Raw genomic sequence first — 19,830 nt, 5'->3', positions numbered from 1 at the left:
CGGTGGGCTCGGCACGTTGTTGAGGTGCGGCTCGAAGACGCCGCCCTCGCCGGAGGTCATGAGGATGAGCCACTTGTCGTTGCAAAAGGCCCACTTGATCGACGGGCCCTGGATGACCTGCTCGAGGAACGCGCCGTCGCAGACGCCGTCCGTGCGCTGCGTGCACGTGTCGTCGCAGCGGCCGTTGAAGCCCCAGTCCGTGATCTCCTCGTAGTCGCTCATGTCGAGGAAGGACGTGCAGTCCGAGCCGTCGGCCGCGTAGTCGGACCGGTACTCGCCGTAGACGCCGTTGACCACCGGCGGGCCGCCGCCCTCGTCGGAGCACGTGATGTACTGGTTGCGGCACGTCGGCGCGCCGCAGTAGCCCCAACCGCCCTCCTCCGTCGGCGCGTAACATTCGGAGCTGTCGAGCGCGTACGTGTTCGTCATCTGGCTCGACGCCGTGACGCTGCCGTCGTCCGCGGCGGCGCCGTCGTCCGCGGCGCCCCACTGGCCGCCGCTGGCGGCGCCGTCGTCCGCGGCGCCCGCGGCGGCGCCGTCGTCCGCGGCGCCCCACTGGCCGCCGCCGCCGTCGTCCGTGGCGCCCGCGGCGGGGACGTCGTCCGTCGACGCCGTCGACACGTAGTCGTCGTAGCCGAGGCCGTCGAGGCACTGGACGCCCAGGATCTCCGTGACGCCCGCGTTCGGCTCGGCGACGTAGCCGTTCACGACGCCGGACGCGCCGTCGCAGGAGCCCGAGGATATCTCGTCGTAGGTGCAGCCCCGGTAGCAGTTGATCGTGAACGGATAGTAGTAGTCCGCGTCGTCCGGCTTCGGGTCCGACGGCAGGCTGTCCAGGTCCGACGTCTTTCCCGTGAAGTAGTAGCGGTACGTGAAGTCGTCGACGCCCGCGAGCGCGCCCTCGTAGCCGCCGCACTCGTCCTGGCAGTACGTCGCGTCCGCGCCGGCTACGCCGCAATTGGCGATCTCGACGCCGCCGGGGCCCAGGGGCCCGTAGATGGGGAAGCCGTCGAAGGACCAGCCGATCTGGGGGCTATGGCCGTCGCTGTAGTCGTCGAGCTGCGCCATGAGGCACGACGGCGGGAAGTGGTAGTGGTACATGCCCGACGTCTCCGAATGGCCGCTGCAGCAGTCGAAGCCGCTCCACTCGGCCATGGAGTCCTCGACGTCCAGCGTCTCGCAGTCGCTGCTCACGGACCCGGAGAAGATGGAGACGCCGTTGAGCGCGTAGGCGATGGGGCCCATCTCGCACTTGACGTCCTCGGGCGTGTATGTCGTCTTGAGGATGGGCTCCGCGGGCACGGCCTTGCTCACGCCCTGGTCCGTCGCTTCCGTGTAGTCGCCGGATTCGCCGACGGCGCCGCAGCCGGACACGGCGGACTTGCCCGTGCAGTAGCTCTCGTGGTTCGGGCAGGTCGACGTCGTGATCGTGCGCACGGCGATGTTCCGGCCGTCCGTGGCGATGGACTCCGTGTAGGTCGCCGACGAGCCGTCCGTGGCGCAGGACGTCGACGCCGCGCCGCTGTCGTCGGGGGCCGAGCCGCCGCCGCTGTCGTCGGGCGGCGCGCCGCCGCTGTCGTCGGGCGGCGCGCCGCCGCCGGTCTGGGCGCTGGCCAAGGCCACGAGCCAGGCTACGGCCACGATCTTCATTGCAGTCGCCATCTCTTGATGGCGGAAGGCTGCCCAGAGCCCAAAGTTTCGCTACAACTGCTCCCAGGATTGGTGAAGGACGTTGAAGAGTCGGTGCAGCGCTCGTCGATGGTTGCCCTAGTCTTGGGTGCTACTTGATGAGCGCTCGCGTCCCAGTAGCTTGATGAGCGCCCGGTTCCTCCTAGCCATGCTCGCAATTACGGGGCGGCGCATGTTGTCGACCTGCATGGTGCGACAAGCGGCTGTCCCAGCGGCGCACGTCGCCGCGCCGCCGCCGCCGCCGGCACCGCCGCTCCCGACGCGGCGCCTCGCCCCGGAGATCGCATCCCGCTGGGCGACGCGGCCGCCGGCGGCCCCGGACGTCGAGGCCATCGAGGCGCACCAGCTGGGTCATCGCACGCAGACCATCGGCGTGCCCGCGGCGAGCCTCTGCCGCCGCGGATTTCCGCAGGCCACGCTCCAGGATCCCTCCGTCCACAAATTCGGCGCGGGCCTCGTGCGCCTCACGTGCCCCCACCTCTGCGAGGCCATCGACGCGTGGGAGCGCGACGACGCCGTGCGGACCGTGTCGAAGGCGCTGCTCGTCGACGGCGCCGACGCCTCGAAACACCGCGACTCCCTGGACCGCGTCAACGCGCGCCACGCGGCGACGCGCCGCAGCCTCGTCGAGGGCACGGACGCGGAGCGGCGCGCCGTCGAGCGCCTGGGAGAGGACGCGTTTTCCCACGCCATGGGCTCGGGCATCGCGGGCATCTCGCAGGGCAAGCTCGAGGACGTCAAGTGTCTGCACGCGCAGGTCGCGGACGAGCTCCTCTCGGGCGACAACGCGCTCGGCAAGGCCATCCTCGACGGGCTGGGCGCCCGCGGCGTCGACGTCGCCGGCTCGCCGACCTGCCACGAGCAGTGCTCGGGCTGCGACGGCGGCTGGCGCTACACCCCGACGAAGAACAAGCAGAAGTTGTGGACGACGAAGCGCCGGCACAAGGAGCTCCAGGAGCTGCGGAAGCGGGGCGTGACGACGAGCCTCGGGCCGGGCCTCGCCGTCGAGGGCGACGCGTAATTTTCGGCAACATGAGGCTGTTGAACCAATCTTGAAGCCAAGAGGAGGAGGAGCGGATGGAGCCGTCGAAGGCGACGAAGCCGCTGGTCCGCGGCGGCAAGAAGAAGAAGAAGCGCGCCGCGGACGCAGAGCTCTCAGCGCTCGTCGAGGCCTGCGGCGCGGCAGCGCCGTCGGCGAAGCGCAAGAAGAAGCAGCGCAAGCTGAGTCCACCACACGCGCCGCACCCGGCGGCGGGCGGCCAGGCGGCGACGGCGTTGGCGGCCAAGTACGCCTGGGACACGGACTACGGCGACCACTTCGAGACGAGCGAGCAGGCCTTCCGCGACGTCGCTCCAGCGTTGCGCGCGCTCTGCGGCGACGGCGCCGGCGCCGCGATCCTCGACCCCTACTACTGCGACGGCGCCGCGGAGACGCGGTTGCGAGCCCTGGGCTTCCGCAACGCGACGAACCCCGCGACGGACTTTTACGCGTCGCGCGCGTACCGAGAACCCGGCGACCGGTCGACGTTCGACGCGCTCGTGACGAACCCGCCCTACAGCGGCGACCACAAGGAGCGGTGCCTGGCCTTCGCCCTGGCCTGCGGCCGGCCCTTCGCGCTGCTGCTGCCCGCGTACGTCGCCGAAAAAAAGTACTTCGCGGACGCGTGCGCCGAAACGGGCGCGGCGCCGTTCTTCGTGAGCCCCGCGCGCGGCCGGCCCCCCTACGAGTACGCGCACCCGCACGGCACGGGCAAGGCCGCCGCGCCCTTCGCGAGCGCCTGGGTCGTCGACTCGGGCCGCGGCGCCGCGGCCACGGCCGCGCTCTTCGAGGCCGTCGCGAAGCTCCCGGCCTACGCGCCGGGCGCGGCGGCCGCGGCGCACCGGTCCCGCGCGGCCCTCGCGGGCGGCGGCCAGCTCCGCGAGGGCAAGCGGCCCAACCCGCGGCAGCGCAAGAAGAAGCGGGCGCGGGCGGTGGGAGCTTAAGCTTCTCCGGACTCAGAGAAGGGGGACTCCAGCTCCGGCGACGAGTCCGACGGACTGCCGACGGCCGCGGAAGCCTCGGCGGGAAACGGATCATCCAGCGGCGGTAACTCGTCGCGATCGCTGCGCCAGAAGCCAAGGATCTTCCGGAAGACGTCGAGGGGCACGACGCGTCGCGCGCGGACGCTGCCCGCGCACGGCGCATCGCATGGAAAGAGCCGCGCGAGCGGCCCTGGCGGCGGCGCCGCGCGGCCGCGCGCACAGAGCACGCGGAGCGTGTCGACCCGAACGCGGGGCTCGTGGAGGTATTTTCTCCAGCTTCCCGCGGAGATGACGGCTGTGAGGAGCGCGCGCGCCCTGTAATGGGCTTCGACGACGCTTTCGTAATCGACCCCCGAATCGACCCCCGAATGACGTAGTCGGGAGTCGACTACTGTGTCGTCGAACAGATCCATCAACGTCTCTGACTTTGACAAGTCCGCGCCGTGTCTGAGCAAAAGATGTAACAAATCGAACTTTATCTTTGAGTAATCAAAGCTAATTTGAAGAACAATCTTTAACGGAGTATCGCCGTCGCAGTCCCGTAAATCCAGCTGCGCTCCGTGTGCGATGAGCTCACAGACGACGTCGCGCCAACCATGATCCATCCCCAAGCCAGCAAACCATAGTGCCGCTGTGAACGGTGTCTCGGACGATTCCATGTCGTTCAAGTGCGCGTCAGGGTCGGCGCCGGCCGCCAGCACAACTTTAATGGCTTCTACTGGTGCCTTCGCTGAACGAGCCGCATCCAGCAAGTACACGAGCAGCGGTTCTCCATCCGCGGTTCGCTCATTCACATCACCGCCTCCTTGGATCCAGCCCTCCAAAAGTGTAGGGAGTGCTGCGCATGCCTCCTCACATACGCGTCGATCCCATGAGCCGACGGCGTCCACGACACGCACGATCCCCTCGGGGAGCACCATCGCACGTAATCCACTCACTTCAGCTTATGCGTTCACGATATTTGCTGGCTCCATCGGGGGCTGCAAGTTGTGCAACATCGGCTGAAATCCCTGATGAAACCTCTCTCGATAACGATGGAGCCCGCCTAGCCAATGCCCCCTCTGGTGGACCTGCCCCCGCTGGGCGTGGGCGCGCCCGCGCCCGCGGCGAGCGCCAAGGCCGACGAGCCGCGCGCCGCGTCGCGGTCCGCGCACCCGCGCAACAGCGCGCGGAGCGAGTTCGAGATGGAGACGCGGGAGCGCGCGGAGCTGCTGCGGCGCGAGCGCGAGGAGTCCGGCGAGGACCCGAGCGCCTTCAAGTGCGTCATGCTCGGGCGCACCTTCGGGCGCACGGACCAGGAGCTGCTGGGCCTCGCGCAGAAGCTCGCGGACGCGGCGGCCAAGGCGAAGGAGCGCGCGCGGCGGCCGCCCGACGACGAGTTCCCGGCCGCGAAACCCAAGGAGCGCGCGAAGCGGCCGCCCGACGACGAGTTCCCGGGCCCGCTGCGGCCCGCGTCGAGCGCGGCGCCGCGCGAGGCGAGGCCCGGCGGCGGCGCGCGCGTGGTGCGGTCGCCGGCCGCCGCGAGCCGCGGCGCGTCGGCCGAGGCGTCCCTCGAGGGCCCGCCGCCGTCGCTCGGCGAGATCTCGGCGTTGATCCAGCAGGAGATGACCCAGGACAACGCCCAGGCGCGGGACCCCCACTTCGTGCCCGACGTGGGCACGCTGGACCGCTGGTGGGAGTCCCGGAGGGTCGAATTCGAGGGCGACGAGGCTCTGCCGGACCGCTCGGGCACGCTGGGCTCCGCGGGCGACGCGCCGCCCTTCCGCGCGTTCGCCGGATCTCTGGAGAAGGACACGCTCTTCGCCGAGGCGCGGCTCCCGGCGACGCACGTCGAGGCCTGGCTCGCGACCGTCGTCGCGCGCGCGGGCAAACGCCTGAACGTGCTGCCGAAGAACGTCATCGAAATGCGGGAAGCTCTCGGTCTCCCCCCGACGCTCCACGACGACGACGACGCGCCGCCGGCGCTTTTTGACGACGACCTGACGGCGGAGCTGGAGCAGGGCGCGCCGGACGAGCCCGCGTGGGCGCGGCTCGAAGAAGAGGACGGCGGCGGCGCGACGGTTTTGACGGACGCGGCGCCGAGCCTCGACGACTCGACCTACGCGAAGCCCAACTTCGACCAGACCGACGACGACCGGCCGGGCACGGCCCTGGCCTGGCTCCGCGGTCTAGGCGCGCGGCCGGGCGCGCCGGAGGTTTCGGAGGACCCGGAGCCCGAGGCGCCCGCGCAGCGCCCGGAGTCGACGGAGCCGCACGCGCTGCTCCGCGCGGCCTACACGCTGAGCCAGCAGGAGAGCACGAAGCTGCGCGCGGCGCGCGCGAAGAAGCTCTGCCCCGTGGGCGAGCTGCGGAAGCTCGGGCTCGACCGGAGCACGCTGCTGCGTTTAGGCCTGAGCCACCGGCTCGTCGACGACACGTACAACGGCCTCTACTGCCACACGGTCGGCGCGCACCAGTTCGTGCGCCGCGCCTGCCGCCGCGCGGCGCCGGAGCACCGCCGCCAGCTCGCGACGGCGCTCTGGCTGCTCTACCTCCACCTCGGCGAGTCCGTCGAGGACGCGCGCTACGCGACGGTCGTCACGCAGGTGCGCGAGGCGGGCCTCGAGCGCGTCCAGCGCGTCAAGGAGAAGTACTTCGAGGAGCAGCGCGCGCGGCGGAAGGCGGAGCACCTCAACGCGGCCCACGACGCCGCCGCCGCGGCCTTCGCGTCCGACAAGAAACAGTCCGACGCTTTGGTGGCCGCGATGAGGCGCGCCAAGCTCGAGGACGCCGTCGCCCACGACACGAAGCTCCTCGCCGCCGAGACGCTCCAGGATAGGGCGGAGAAGGCCCTGGAGGACTCCGACGCGCTCCTCAGGGCCGCGCGGGCCGAGGGCAAGAAGTTGATGGCCGAGCTCGCGCACGTGAAGCGCGAGAACCGCGAGCACAAGATGGTGTTGGAGACCCAGGGCAACGACATCCTGGCTTTGACGGCCACGGTCGTCAACGTCGAGTCGCAGCGCGACGCGGCGCGGGCCATGCTCGGCGACGCGAACGCGCGAGCCCAGGACGCGCGCGACGCGCGCGAGGTCGCGGAGACGGCGCTCCACGCGGAGCAGGTCGCGCACTACCAGTCCGAGAGCGAGCTCGAGCAGATGCGCCGGGACCTGGATGCTCTGACGGCCCTCGCCGACGCGGGCCTCCAGGACCAGCCGGAGCGCAAGACGCACACGTCCGAGGGCCGGCCCGTGACGGCGTCCTACGAGCGGCCGCTGTCGTCCGACGGCCTGAAGCTCGACGGCGCGCGGGAGCCCTCCGAGGCGCGCACGGAGGCCATCGAGCGCCTCGGCGCGGCGTCGACGCTCACGGCGCCGCCGCCGCCGACGCGCGAGGAGCTCCACGTCGTCGCGAACGAGCACCGGGGCAAGGACAAGCTCAAGGCCATGTGCCACGCGCGGCTGCTCGACGAGACGGGCACCGTGGAGCATCTCATCGACCGCCTGTGCGGACCCGAGTCGCCGCCGAAACCCCAACGGGCCGGGACCTTCGACGACGACGACGAGGCGTCGTCGGCCGCGAAGCCCGTCACGCACGTGTTGGCGGCGAAGCTCTGGGAACTGGAGGAGGAGCTCGCGCTCCTCCGCCAGAAGGAGCAGGAGCGCCTCGAGCGCGAGGAGGAGGAGCGCGACCGCGAGCTCGCGCGGGGCTACGACGACCTCCTGCCCGGGTCCGCGGCCGAGGCCTTCATGCACGGCTTCGAAAACTTCGAGGAGGTCGCGCGCGAGCCCGAGGACACGATGGCGTCCGCGCAGGCCGCCGCCGAAAAGGCCGCGGCGACGTGCGTCGCCGAGGTCTGGGAGCAGATGTTTATCGCGAAGGACGCCGCGTGCCTCGCGGCGAAGGCGCGCGCGGACGTCCTCGAACGGCAGATCACGGCCGTGCCCGCGGCCGCGGCGAGCTTCAAGGCGCTGCGAGTGCACAACATCGACACGGAGCGCGACTTCCGGGAGGTCCAGGAGGAGCTCGAGATGTGCGAGTTCAAGCTGCGGGACGCGGAGCGCGCCGTGAAGACGTCCGAGGACGCGCACGCGGCCGTCATGGAGGCCGAGGTGTTGCGGGAGCGCATGGCCGTGCAGCAGAAGACGACGACGCACTTAGGCATCGAGCTGGAGCAGGCCCGCGAGATGGCGTCCCAGAGCCGCCAGGAGGTCTTCGCGTTACAGAAGCAGGTCGACGACGACGTCGGCATGATCAAGGACGCGGAGCTGCGGTGCGCGAAGATCGTCGAGGAGCACCGCGTCGAGCTGTTGGTCGCGGGCGAGGCGCGGAAGCAGGCGACCGCGCGCATGCAGGAGGTCACGGCGAGCCGCGACGGCTTCAAGGCGGAGCTGAAGCGCACGCGCGAGGTCGACCTGGAGCTCGAGCGGCGGCGCGTCCGGGAATTGGAACGGTTGTTGGACGACGTCACGGGCGGCGTCTCGGACATGCTCGACGCGCACCGGCGCCACGGCCAGCAGGACGTCGAGGACTGGCGGCGGCGCACGGCCCTGGCCCACGGCGAGGAGGCGGGCTTCGTCAAGTTTTCGCTGAAGCAGCGGGTCAAGGGCGACGACGACGACGGCGGCGGCTACGTGTCCAGGGCGAAGATCATGCCCCACTGGCCCGGCGACGTGCTGGTCGTCGACGGCTGCGACAAGGCCGTGGACAAGGACGTCATCCGGCCGCCCATCGATTTGGACGTGTTGGGTGCCGCGTTCCTCGGCGGCTACGGCGACTTTCTCGACCGCGCGTCCGTGGCGCACGCGCGCGCGGGCTGCGAGATCCTGCAGTCCGCCGAGGGCCCGCAGGCGCCGCCGCTCCTCCTCCACAACTCGCTGCGGCTCCGCGAGGGCAACGCGCGCGAGCTGCTGCCGTCCGCGGGCTACCGCCTCGAGGCCCTGGGCGCGCGGAAGGCGGACCGGCTCCACTGCGTCGCGGCGCGCGACGCGAAACAGTTCACGCACGCGCGGGGCACGGCCGCGGCCGCGGCGCTCGCGCAGCTCGGGCGGGCCCTGGGTTTGGCGGCGCGGGAGCAGCAGGTCGCCGCGGAGGTGCGGGACTTCATGAGCCGCCAGATCGCGGAGCACTCCGCGCGCTACGCGACCGCGTCCGCGCGGTGCGAGAACTTGGTCTTGGCCGCGGAGCGCATGGACCAGCAGCACCTCGCCGTGCTCGAGGAGCGGGACAACCACCGGCGGAAGCTCGTCATGAACGCGCGGCGCCTGAAGCAGTCCTGCGACGCGGAGCTGGGGAAGATGCGGCGCACGCTGGAGACGAAGCACGACACGATGGAGGTCCACCAGACGTCCGCGGGCCTCGCGTCCGAGGTCGCGCAGATGGCCTTCGAGGACTGCGAGGGCCGGGAGCTTAGAAGATGGGAGATGGCGACGCTCGTCTCCGTCGCGGACGTCGCCGACGCGGCCGTCGACGCCGCCGAGGCCGTCACGCGCGCCATCGCCGTCGCGGACCCGGGAGGCTTCGTCGACGCGCCGTCGGCGGCCGACGACGTCGCGCGCGCGGCCGCGGCCGCGCGCGCGGCCGCGGAGAAGGAGGCGGCGCGCCCGCCGCCGCGCGAGGCCGAGGAGGCGCCGCCGCCGACGACGGAGACGGCGACCGTGGCGCCGTCCGCGCCGCCGGCGAAGAAGCGCGGCGTGAAGCGCGGCATGTCCAAGTTCGCGCTCGGCCGGCAGACGTCGCAGCTGCGCCGCGGCTCCGCGGGCACGAACATCGGCAACCGCCGCAAGTCCACGGAGGGCGGCGCGCCCGGCGCGCCGCCGCAGGCGGACAACCGGCGCGACATGCTGAAGAAGCAGAAGAGCAACGTCATCCGGGAAGACGCGGAGGAGGACGACGACGAACCGAAAACCGAGGCCGAGAAGCCGCCGGAGAAGCCCAAGACGCCTGCCGAGGAGCCGCCGCCGGAGGAGGAGAAGCCGCCGCCGAAGGAAGAGCCGCCCAAGAGCCGCCTCGCGGCCGCGCGAAAAGAGCGCCGCGACCGGGAGACCTCCGACTCCAGCGACAGCGACGACTCGAAAGAGCGGACCAAGTCCGTGCCCCGGCCCGGCGACGACGCCGACGACGCGTCCAAGGACTCGTCGTCGACGAAGGAGGAGCCCCTGCCGGCCGCGGGCGTCCGCGGAACTCAAAGACGGGGCACGGTCCGCGTGCGCCGCTTCTCCATGGAGAAGAAGATCGAGCGCGTCGTCAACGACGAGTGGCTGCGGCACCGGTCCCACGCGAAGCTCGGCGAGCTCTGGCTGAGCCCCCAGCAGCAGGCGCTCACGAAGCTCCAGGAGACGTTCGCCCGCGTGTCGTCGCTCTTCGAGGCCATCCGCGGGCGCTACCTCGCGACGCACTCGCGGGCCCAGAAGCTCTCGGGCGTGTTAGACCGCATGACGTCGGCCTACAACGAGCTCCAGACCAACTTACGGGACGCGAACCGCGCGCGGACGCCCAACTCGTCGCGGCCGAGCAGCGGCCCGCGGTCCGTCGGCGCGTCCACCGTGGGCCTCGACGCGGACACGCAGACGGCGTCGAAGCTCGTGTGCATGCGCCAGATCCAGACCGACCTGAGCTGGGTCCACGGCTGCCTCCAGAACCAGCACACGATCATGGTCAGCCGGAAATTGGACCGCGAGGAGCTGCTCTGGAGCGACACGTCGGAGTCTGCGTGGAATTCAAATCTTTAACCCGACTTCAATTTGAGCGTATGCGACAGTTTCGACGCAATCCCTTCGGCTGTGCTTCGAGAACTCGACGAGAGCAATCGATTCGTCCAAAAATCAGCCGAATCGACTTCGATGTGACCGAGCTAGAGAATGCTGAAGTTTGGTCAGAACCACCCAAACCAGTGGTTGAATTCCACACAGGTCGGAGTACGTGCTCGTGCCCGAGGGCAACCTCGAGAAGCTGAGCGACTTCCAGGGCAACCTCATCCGCTCCGAGAACGGCTTCTCCGTGGCGCCCGCGGCGAAGCCCGAGTCGCGCGGCAAGCCCCGGGGCGCGGACGCGCAAAAGGCCGCGAAGGCCCGGGGCACCGTGCTCTCCAAGCCCAAGGCGCCCGTGTCGCTCATGGCCGGGTCCTTCGGCGGGTCGCTCGGCGCCACGACGCCGAAGAAGGAGGAGAAGCCCGCCGCGGCCGCGGCCGCCGCGGAGGCCGAGAAGCCGCGGCCGCCGTCGTCGAACCTCCAGACGGGCGCGGTGCTCCAGATGCAGGCGCAGTACGTCGAGACCGCCGGCGCCGCCGAGGTCCTGCGGAAGCAGTACGAGTCCGTCGCCGACTCCGGCGACCCCGCGCTCGCCGCGGCCGCCGCGGACTACCGCGACAAGTACGTGGCGGCGACCGCGAAAGCCGAGGAGCTCAAGGCGGCCATCGCCAAGGCCCAGGGCCAGCCGCCGCCCGCGGCGGCGGCGCCCCAGCAGCCCTGGCCCTTCGCCGGGCAGCCCCAGTCGCTCCGCGAGTCCGGCGCGCACCCGGGCTTCGCGCCCGTCATGGGCTTCACGCCCCCGTGGGCCGCGGCGCCGCCGAAGCCCGAGTCGCCCGCGCAAGCCGCGCGGCGGTCCTACGTCACCGCGAACGCGGAGGCCAAGGCGCTGCGCCAGCAGTACGACCGCATCGCGGAGCAGCGCGACGTGAGCTCCATCCAGAAGGCGGAGGAGATCCGCGCGCGCTACGCGGACGTGTCGAGCCGCGCGTCGGTGTTGAAGACGCGCATGCGCGCGTCGATCGCCGCCGAGACGCTGGGCAAGGCGCGCCAGCGCAAGTTCCGGAGCGTGCTGAGCGACCTCGAGGAGGTGCGGTCCAACGGGGGCATGAGCGGCGACGCGGCGCTGGAGACGATCAAGGACGACCTCGCGGCCTACGTCAAGGAGCTGTCGCTGGAGCGCGCGCACGCGGGCAAGACCGCGCCGGCGACGCGGGCCATGCACGACGAGCTCCAGTCGCTGACGGCGGCCGTCGCGTCCATGGGCGACGCGGAGCGGCGCGCGATCGGCGAGCAGCACATGGTCGAGCTCGGCGAGCAGATCGACGACCTGCGGCTGGCGTTGGCGGCGCCGCCGGAGGACCTGCCGCCGCCGAAGAAGGAGAAGCGCAACGCGTCCTTCCTCGCGCTGAAGAGCGACCTGGGGAAGCTCCGGGAGGCGCAGAAGGGCGGCCGGCGGTCGTCGATCGTCGCCGAGGCGGCGACGCCGCTCGCGAAGAGCCGGGAGCAGTTCGACGCCTTCATGGGCGAGCTCCTGGGCGAGATCCGGGAGATCGACGAGGTCTACGACGACCAGGGCCGCGACGTGCCCGAGGACCTCGAGGTGGAGAAGCAGGAGACGGTGACCCACATCGAGGCGCAGATCGAGGAGCTCATGGGCGACATGCTCGCGATCCAGGCGTCGCCCCACTTCGGCGCGGGCTCCGGCGGCGACTCGACGAAGAAGGTTTTAGGCGACATGCTCGAGAAATTGAAGGCCATCAAGGAGCACAAGCCGCGGCCCGAGCCGACGGCCGAGGAGCTCGCGCGGGAGCGCTACGAGCACGCGCAGGCCCACTTCCAGCAGCAGCTCGCGCTCCAGCAGCAGCAGTTGCTCGACCAGCAGCGCCACGCGACGGCGTCGGCCGAGGACCTCGTGCAGCACCACCTCAGCGCGCCGGACGCCGCGGCGCCGCCGCCGGCGCTCGCGCCGCAGCCCATGTCGCACTGGGCCCAGGTCCGCGGGCCCGTCATGTTCGGCATGCAGGCCGCGCGGCCGCCCGGGAGCCCCGCGGGCGCGTCGCCCATGCTCGGCGCCCAGCCGGCGCCGCCGGGCGCGGCGGGCGCGCCGCCGCCGATGGCGCTGCCCGGGCAGCCGCCCGCGGTCGCGCCGCCCATGATGGGCGCCCAGCCCATGATGGGCGCGTCGCCCATGATGGGCGGGCAGCCCATGATGCCCGGGCAGCCCATGATGGGCGGGCAGCTGCCCGCGGGCGCGCCGCCGATGATGATGCCGCCCATGATGGCCGCGATGCCCGCCGGCGACGGCGCCGGCGCGGCCGCGATGATCCCGCTGGAGATCCAGCAGGCGCTCGCCTTCGTCGCGTCCTACGACCCGAGCCTCGTCCAGAGCGCCCTGCCGCCGCCGAGCGCGGGCTCCGTCGCCGTCGACTCGGAGCCGGGGTCGTCGCGGCCCGCGACGACGGAGCCCGCGCCGAAGCCCAGGGTCGAGTGGCCCAAGTCCGCGCCGCTCAAGGCCGTCGCGAACCTGCAGGACCTCCTCGCGGTGTCCCGCGAGGCCGCGGCGGCGAAGCAGGCGTCGCCGCCGCACAAGAGCGGGAAATCGCCGAAGATCGACCTGGATTTCGACGCGGTCGCCGACGAGGAGGACATGCCCGCGGAGCTCGCGGCCGTCGCGACGGCCGCGCTCGAGAGCGGCGGCGACGTCTTCGAGGCGTTGCAGGAGGCCGCGCGGGACCTCGAGGAGCGGGAGCGCGACGCGCTGTCGGCGCCGTCGCTGGGGCCGCGGCTCCTCGAGGTCGTCTCGCTCGCGACGGGCGACAAGGCCGACAATTTGACGCGCCACGCGGCGCGCGTCGCGCTGCTGGAGACGGTGCAGGGCGCCTTCATGAGCGGCCAGCGGCGCCGCGACCGGCTGGCCGTCGAGGGCCTGCGGGACCTCGCCTACGCGAACGAGGAGCGCGCCGGCGGTTTGGGCATCGAACTCGCGGCGGCGCGCGGCGGCGCGCGGCCGTCGACGGCGCACGCGGCCGTGCCGCCGGTGCTCGTCGCCGTCGCGACGGACGCGCTGAGCTGCCACGGCGACCCCGTCGACGCCATGTCCGCGTGGATCCTCCAGCGGGCCAACGACCCGCTGCCGGACGTCACGGAGCTCGAGGCGTCGAACAGGGCAGGAAAAGGGTGATTCAACGTCGCTTCAACGTGAGTGTTCCGCCCGCGCGCGTTCCAAAAAAAAGCATCCACGCGTCGAGACCGTCCCGAGAGATGATCGCTCGTCCAAGAATCAGCCGAAACGAGTGGAAACCGGCCGAGAGAGGAGCCTTTGAAGTTGGGAATTTCGCACCCTTTTCCTGCCCAGGCGTCGAAGCTCCGATCGCTGCTCCTCACGGCCGCGTCGGCGGCGACGGAGCCCGCCGCCGCCGTCAAGGCGCGGCGCGCGCTCCTCGCGACGCTGGAGAAGCTCGTCGACGGCGACGGGGCCATCGGCGAGGCGCTCGGGCCGCCGCGGACGCCGAAGCCGCCCGCGAAAAGCGCGGGCATGCGGAGCTTCGCCAAGGTCGAGGCCGAGCGCGAGATCCGCGCGCTCGACAAGCTCCAGGACATCCACGACACGGAGGAGAACCCCATGCTCGACCCCGACGTGCGCATCGAGGCGAGCTACCGCCTCAAGATGGCGGACCTCGAGAACGCGGAGCTGCCGCCGGACCTCCGGCCCAAGCCGCCGGGCGCCGGCGACGAGAAGAAGCTCGAGCGGCGCCACGCGGGCGTCTCCCGCGATAAGAAGTAGCGCTAGGAATTCCGAAGTAGGGCTTATGACCGGTCCATGGCGCGCGGCGCGACCGCGGCGGGCTCGCGCGCGTCCGCCGCGGGCGGCGCGCCCCCCGGCCCGAGGGAGACGGCGAGCGGGCAGTAGCAGCCGCCGGCGTAGCAGAGGCAGCACGTCGCCTGGCACGCGCCCCGCCGCTTCCGGAAGCGGCAGAGCCGGTTGTCGCGCTCGAAGAACGCGCCGTCCAACAGTATGACGGACGCGAGCGACAGCAGCTTGTCCTTGCCCGCCATCATGTTCAGCTCCAGTTCGATGAGCTCGTCGTCGCCGCAGAGGGACTTGACGTGCGTGATGTGGCCCTTGTCGCCCGCGCGGCCCGGGGCCTTGGAGAACGCGAACGAGCTGTCGAGGCACGCGTCCCAGAGCCCCCCGAAGCAGGGCCGGCCCTCGACGTAGCCCACGACGTCGTATTTTTCGTCGAGCGCCTCGAAGCGCGGCACGCAGCCGCAGCTCTGGGGCTCGTGGACGACGCCGACGACGCGGTCGAGCGGCAAAAAGCCCGGCGCGCCCGCCGGCCGGCCCTCGTGGACGACGACGCCGTCGGAGCAGGCGTCGGCCCAGTTCGGGCCGCAGAGGCACGGCTTCGCGCCCAGACTCCCCCGGTCGCAGCAGCACTCGACGCCCGGCCGCTCGATTGTCACTAAAACCTCGTGCGAGCCCGCGTGCTTCAAGAGCACGGACCGCGAGTGGAAGGGCCGGCAGAAGCACCGCGTGCACAGCTTCGACTCCTCCTCGGCCGTGAAGAGCTTGCGCAGCTTCGAGTCCGCGTCCTCGCCGCCGTGGACGTCGTAGCTCCGGGCGCCGCCGCCGCAGCAGCCGGCCGCGGGCCGCGGCGTCACGCGCAGGTAGGGCATCTGCTCCATGGTCGCGCCGGCGTAGACGGCGCCGTTGTAGATCTTGGGCACGCCCGCCGTCTCCGGGGTCTTGCGCCGCAGCCGCGGCGCCGCGCGCGACTTCTCCGGCGCCGGCGCCGGCGGCTCCGCGGCGCCGCCGACGATGGGCGCGCGCGCGGCGATCTCCTCGGCGTGGTCCGCGGAGCACCCGAGGAACTGGAGGCCGTCGAGGGCGCCGGCGCAGAAGAGGGCCGACGGCGACGGCGGCGCCTTGTCCTGCCTCGGCGGGCTGCCCATCATCTCGACGTCGTCGTCGGGGACGTCGACGTCGGCGGCGGAGACCGAGACCCCCGCGGGCGCCTCGTCCTCCTCGTCATCGTCGCTCGGCTCCTCCTTCTCGTCGCAGTCGCCATCCTCCATGGTGTTTCGGGTGGCAGAGCTGCCAGCCCAGCAGCCTTCGATTTTTTGTGGTTGGTTTCATCCAAAATAAGTTTGCCTTCAGCGTTTTGCACGTTGAAGCTGCGCCCCACACGGCGTGGCGCCGCGCCGCTGCGCGCTCGGCGATCCATCGACTCCAACACGGACGGGGCCGACGCTCACTTTTACCGCCTAGGAGAAGTCCTCGCCGTCGTCGTCGGAGATAGCCTCGTCGTCGGAGATGTCCGACCGGTGGGGGCACTCGTCCTGCGTGTGGCCCCGCTCGCCGCAGCCGCTGCAGACGACGACGCCCGCCTCGTCCTCCTCCTCATCCTCGTCCTCCTCGTCGTCGTCGTCGGTGTCCGCCGCCCGCGTGTCCCACTTAAACATGAGCAGCTTGTCCGGCCGCTCGAGCGGCAGCGCCTTCGCGCACTGAGAAGGCGTCTGGTCGTAGACCAGGTCCGCCAGCAAATCCCGCAGGTCCGGGTCCGGCACGGCGGCGAGGTGCTTGCCCGCGTCGGCGCGCGCCGCTGCCGCCGCGTCGAGGCGCCGCTCGTGGGCCGCGAGCAGCGCGGCGTCGCCCAACACGAGCGCCTCGACGGCCGCGTCGAGCTGCCCCGACCGCCGCAGCGCGTGTCTTCCCGGCGCGAACCTGGACCCGCAGCAGGGGCAGACGGCCGCGTCGCACTGGCGGTCGAAGCAGCGGCGGATGAAGCAGCACTCGTCGAGCGCGTGGCCGCAGGGGAGCACCAACGCGCACGCGAGCGGCTCGCCGCACGGCGCGCACCGCAGCTGCGCGAGCGCCGCGCTCCGCAGGGCCGCCGCGCCCGACGCCGCGCCGCCGTCGGCGGGCGCCGCGGCGCGGGCCGCGGTCAGCGCGTCGCGGTCTCGAGATACGGCGTCGAAGCACGCCGCGGCCGCTTTCAGCGCGTCGTCGTTGCTCGCGGTTTCCGGCGCCGCGATGCGCCGCGGCGACGGGAGCCGCTTCGGGGAGTGTGGCGACGACACGCCACCGCCGCCGACGAGGTTCTCGTCGCTGCCCGCGCGGCGCCGCCGCGGCCGCTTCCGCGAATCCTGCGACTCCGTCGCGGGCTCCGGCGCGCGCGCGCCGTCGTCGTCGCCGCGGGGCCGCTTGGCCGACATCTGGAAGACGTAGGTCGCGCACTCGCCCAACCTCAGCTCGCCGGCGTCGCCCGGCCCGCCGGGGAGGCCCGCGCCGCCGAAGCGGATGACGTCGCCGTCGCTCAGCGGCCGCTCGACGCCGGCCTTGAGCCGCGTCTCGTTGAGCGTGACGCCGTTGAGGGACCCCAGGTCGCTCAACACCCAGGCGCCGCCGCCGACGCGGCGCAGCTTCGCGTGCTGCCGGCTGATGAGGCACGCGGGGCTCGGCGGCGGCAGGTCGAGGCAGACGTCCGCGTCCTTCCGCGACCGGCCGACGATGACCGCGTCGCCGCGGCCCTCGATCTCGATGCTCTCGGGCACCGTGCGCGACGCGCAGCGGCCCCGCAGCGTCAGCACGGCGCCCGCCATCGAAGATTGTCGAGGGAAGTGGTCTCGTCGCGCGGGAAAGTTCCCCGGGTCGTTCGGATACGTTCCGCACGAATGCCGCGGGGAAGGTCGTGCAGCGGGGGTGCGCAGAGGGCGAGGAAGTCCTGTGAGCGTCTCGAGAGGGCGTTTAGGCGATTGTGACGCCGGGATCAGCGGCTTCAGCGGAGCGCGCGCGCACCCAGCGAGAGGCGCGGCTCTCAAATCTCAGCCTTGAAGTTTTATATGAAGTGAGTGAAGTTTTATACCTAGGTATATAACTGGCGCTTCGACATCACCAACGCCGACCACCCCCGATACCTTGCATTGTGATAACAGCGCGAGGTGTGTGTGGGCTGCCCGCGACCACCGCCATGCAGGGCAAGATCCCCATGCCGACGGCGGCCATGGGCAAGACCAAGGCCATGAATCCCGCGCTGCTGGACAAGTTCCTGGACTCGTACCAGCCGCAGTACGGCAGCGGCAGCGTGGGCCTGTCGAGCGCCGGGTCGCGCGCGTTGAGCGCCGGCCGGGGCCAGAGCCTCTACGACCCGGCGCGGTCCTGGGACGGGTTGAGCGTGGACCCGCGGCCCTTCAGCCGGCTCGACACGAAGCCTTTGCCGGGCTGCGGCAAGCACGCCTTATCGGCGGGCATGGCGGGCCACCGCGTCGTCGAGCTCGGCCCGTCGCCCGAGGGCGGCGCGCTCTGCTTCGGCCCGTCGCAGTACACGGGCACGATCCCGCTCACGGAGACCCAGGAGTCCTGCGCGCGGATGCCGGGCGCCGGCGACGCGGCCGTCGTCGAGGTGTCGCGCTTCGACAACAACCACGTCGTCCCCGCGGAGGTGCGGCTCGTCGCGACGCCGGCCTGCGTGCCCAAGGTCTTCGCCGCGGGCATCGCCGACGACCTCGGCGGCGCGCTCGTGGCCCCGCGGGAGCGGGTCGAGGCTTTGAACTTCGAGGTGAAGCAGCAGCGCGCGGCGAAGGTGCTCCGCCGCGCGGAGATGCAGGCGCGGCGGCTGACGCAGTACATGCGCGCGCACCACCCCAACGGCGTGCTGGGCGTCGACAGCACGGCGAACCGCAAGTCCGCCGTCTACGGCGCGCACGCCGCGGAGATGCAGGACCTCGCGAGCTACCGGACGCACCACGCGGACCGGCGGCGCGGCAACCTGTCGAACATCCTCGTCGGTGAGCAGCGCCACGGCTACGACCCCTTCGCCCACGACCCGACGCCGCGCTCCGACATCTACTTCATGCAGCAGAAGGCCTGCCACCCGCCCTACGCGGGGCGGGAAAAGAGAGCGGAATTCCCGACTTCAAAGGCTCCCATCTCGGCCGTTTTCCACTCGTTTCGGCTGATTTTTGGACGAGCGATCATCTCTTGGAACGGTCTCGAAGCGTGGATGCTTTTTACGGAACGCGCGCGCGCGGAACACTCACGTCGAAGCGACGTTGAATCACTCTTTTCCCGCCCAGGCCCTACGCGGACACGAACGCGCGCATCTTCATGAAGCGCGACCACGCGGTCAACAAGGACCGGCGCCAGCACCTCCGCGACATGGACATCTTCGGCAAGTCCTACGACGTCGTCACCCACGCCAAGGTCGAACAGTTCCCGTCCTCCGTGACGGAGCGCACGAACAAGATCCTCGCGCACCCGAGCCAGCAGTCCGAGGAGCGCGGCCGCAACACCCAGGGCTCCCTCGGCGGCACGCCCTGCCTCCTCGGGTGACGGGCGCGCGGGGCGGGCTTTTATGGGGGCCTTTTTAGGACCGTGCAGTTCGCGGCGGCGCGGCGGACGCGGCGCGTGAAGGACCGGCGGTCCCTCGCGCGGGAACCGTGGCGGAAGTGGGCGCTGTAGAGGGGCGCGCGCCCGTAGACGAGCGCGCCGCCCGCGCAGGACACGTCGGCGAGGTGGTCCCGCGCGTCCTCGGACAGGTCCGCGTAGACGCTGTACCACCCGAGGTTCCAGCCGAGCGGCAGCAGAGAAACATCGTCGAACGCGGCGGCGACCGCGTCCAGCGCGACCTGGTCCTGGCAGCAGGACGAGTCCGTCGCCGACGCCGCGGCTCGCCACGCGTCGAGGACGGCGGGGTCCCGCACGAGGATCGAGCCGCCGTTGTAGGTGCCGAACGCCTTTCGCGTCTCCTCGCGCATCCGCGCGTGCGAGAGCGCGACGCGCCCGCCGGGGAAGGGCGGCGGCGGCGCGAAGAGCTCGAGATCGCTGTCCACGTAGAGCGCGCCGCGCCGCGAATCCGCCATTGAAGCGTCGCGCAGCACCGCGGTCTTCTCGAGCTGGTACCGCGTCCAGAGGCACGGCTCCGCGGTCCGCGACGGGCACCCGCGCTCCATGGTCCGCCGGCTGCGGCCGGCGTAGGCGTCGAGCGCCACGGTGATTCTGAGCTTTGAGGGCTTCCGTTCGAGGGCTTCGACGCGTTTTGCGGCGGCGCCGTCGGCGCGGAGGAAGACCTCGTGATGCGGCGCGAAATCGACGATCGAGGACAAGAGGCGGGCGAGAGATGTCTTCACGACCTCGGTCCCCGTCGCGATCATGCAGAGAGCGACGACTTCCTCATCGGAGTGTACCACGGACAGGCTTACAAGGAGTACGAGGCGGCGCAAAACCATGAATGTCCGTCTCTAAGCGTAGGATCCCGGGAGGAGCCGCGGAGTTCAGGTGGCTCCAAGGCGTCTCACAGGCGCACCGGAGAGCCGCGGGAGTCGGGCGCGGCGTCCTGGCCATGAATGTCCACACTTTTTTAGCGACGTTCAAAGTTTTGCCATAGGCCGGGTC

The 19,830-nt window shown here is 71.4% G+C and overlaps 3 protein-coding genes across 3 annotated transcripts; 2 read left to right on the top strand and 1 right to left on the bottom strand.

Moving 5' to 3' along the window:
• Positions 1-1,876: 1,876 nt before the first annotated feature.
• On the top strand, positions 1,877-14,220 carry AURANDRAFT_65195 (hypothetical protein; the record flags this gene model as incomplete). Its single annotated transcript, XM_009040061.1, has 5 exons — positions 1,877-2,706; positions 2,748-3,660; positions 4,761-10,393; positions 10,599-13,575; positions 13,792-14,220. The coding sequence occupies 5 exons, from the start codon at positions 1,877-1,879 to the stop codon at positions 14,218-14,220; spliced, it is 10,782 nt and encodes a 3,593-aa protein (XP_009038309.1).
• A 1,481-nt stretch (positions 14,221-15,701) lies between these two features.
• AURANDRAFT_65194 (hypothetical protein) lies at positions 15,702-17,039 on the bottom strand (the record flags this gene model as incomplete). The annotated part of the gene is made up of 1 exon (XM_009039969.1): positions 15,702-17,039. One exon carries the CDS (start codon positions 17,037-17,039, stop codon positions 15,702-15,704), a length of 1,338 nt encoding a protein of 445 aa, XP_009038217.1.
• Positions 17,040-17,407: 368 nt separating this feature from the next.
• AURANDRAFT_65193 (hypothetical protein) lies at positions 17,408-18,897 on the top strand (the record flags this gene model as incomplete). Its single annotated transcript, XM_009040062.1, has 3 exons — positions 17,408-18,384; positions 18,513-18,764; positions 18,807-18,897. 3 exons carry the CDS (start codon positions 17,408-17,410, stop codon positions 18,895-18,897), a joined length of 1,320 nt encoding a protein of 439 aa, XP_009038310.1.
• Between the last annotated feature and the right edge of the window lie 933 nt (positions 18,898-19,830).

The sequence above is a fragment of the Aureococcus anophagefferens genome, assembly GCF_000186865.1.
Source record: "Aureococcus anophagefferens unplaced genomic scaffold AURANscaffold_13, whole genome shotgun sequence".
NCBI classification, from domain to species: domain Eukaryota; class Pelagophyceae; order Pelagomonadales; family Pelagomonadaceae; genus Aureococcus; species Aureococcus anophagefferens.
This window is presented reverse-complemented; position numbering and strand designations above follow the sequence as displayed.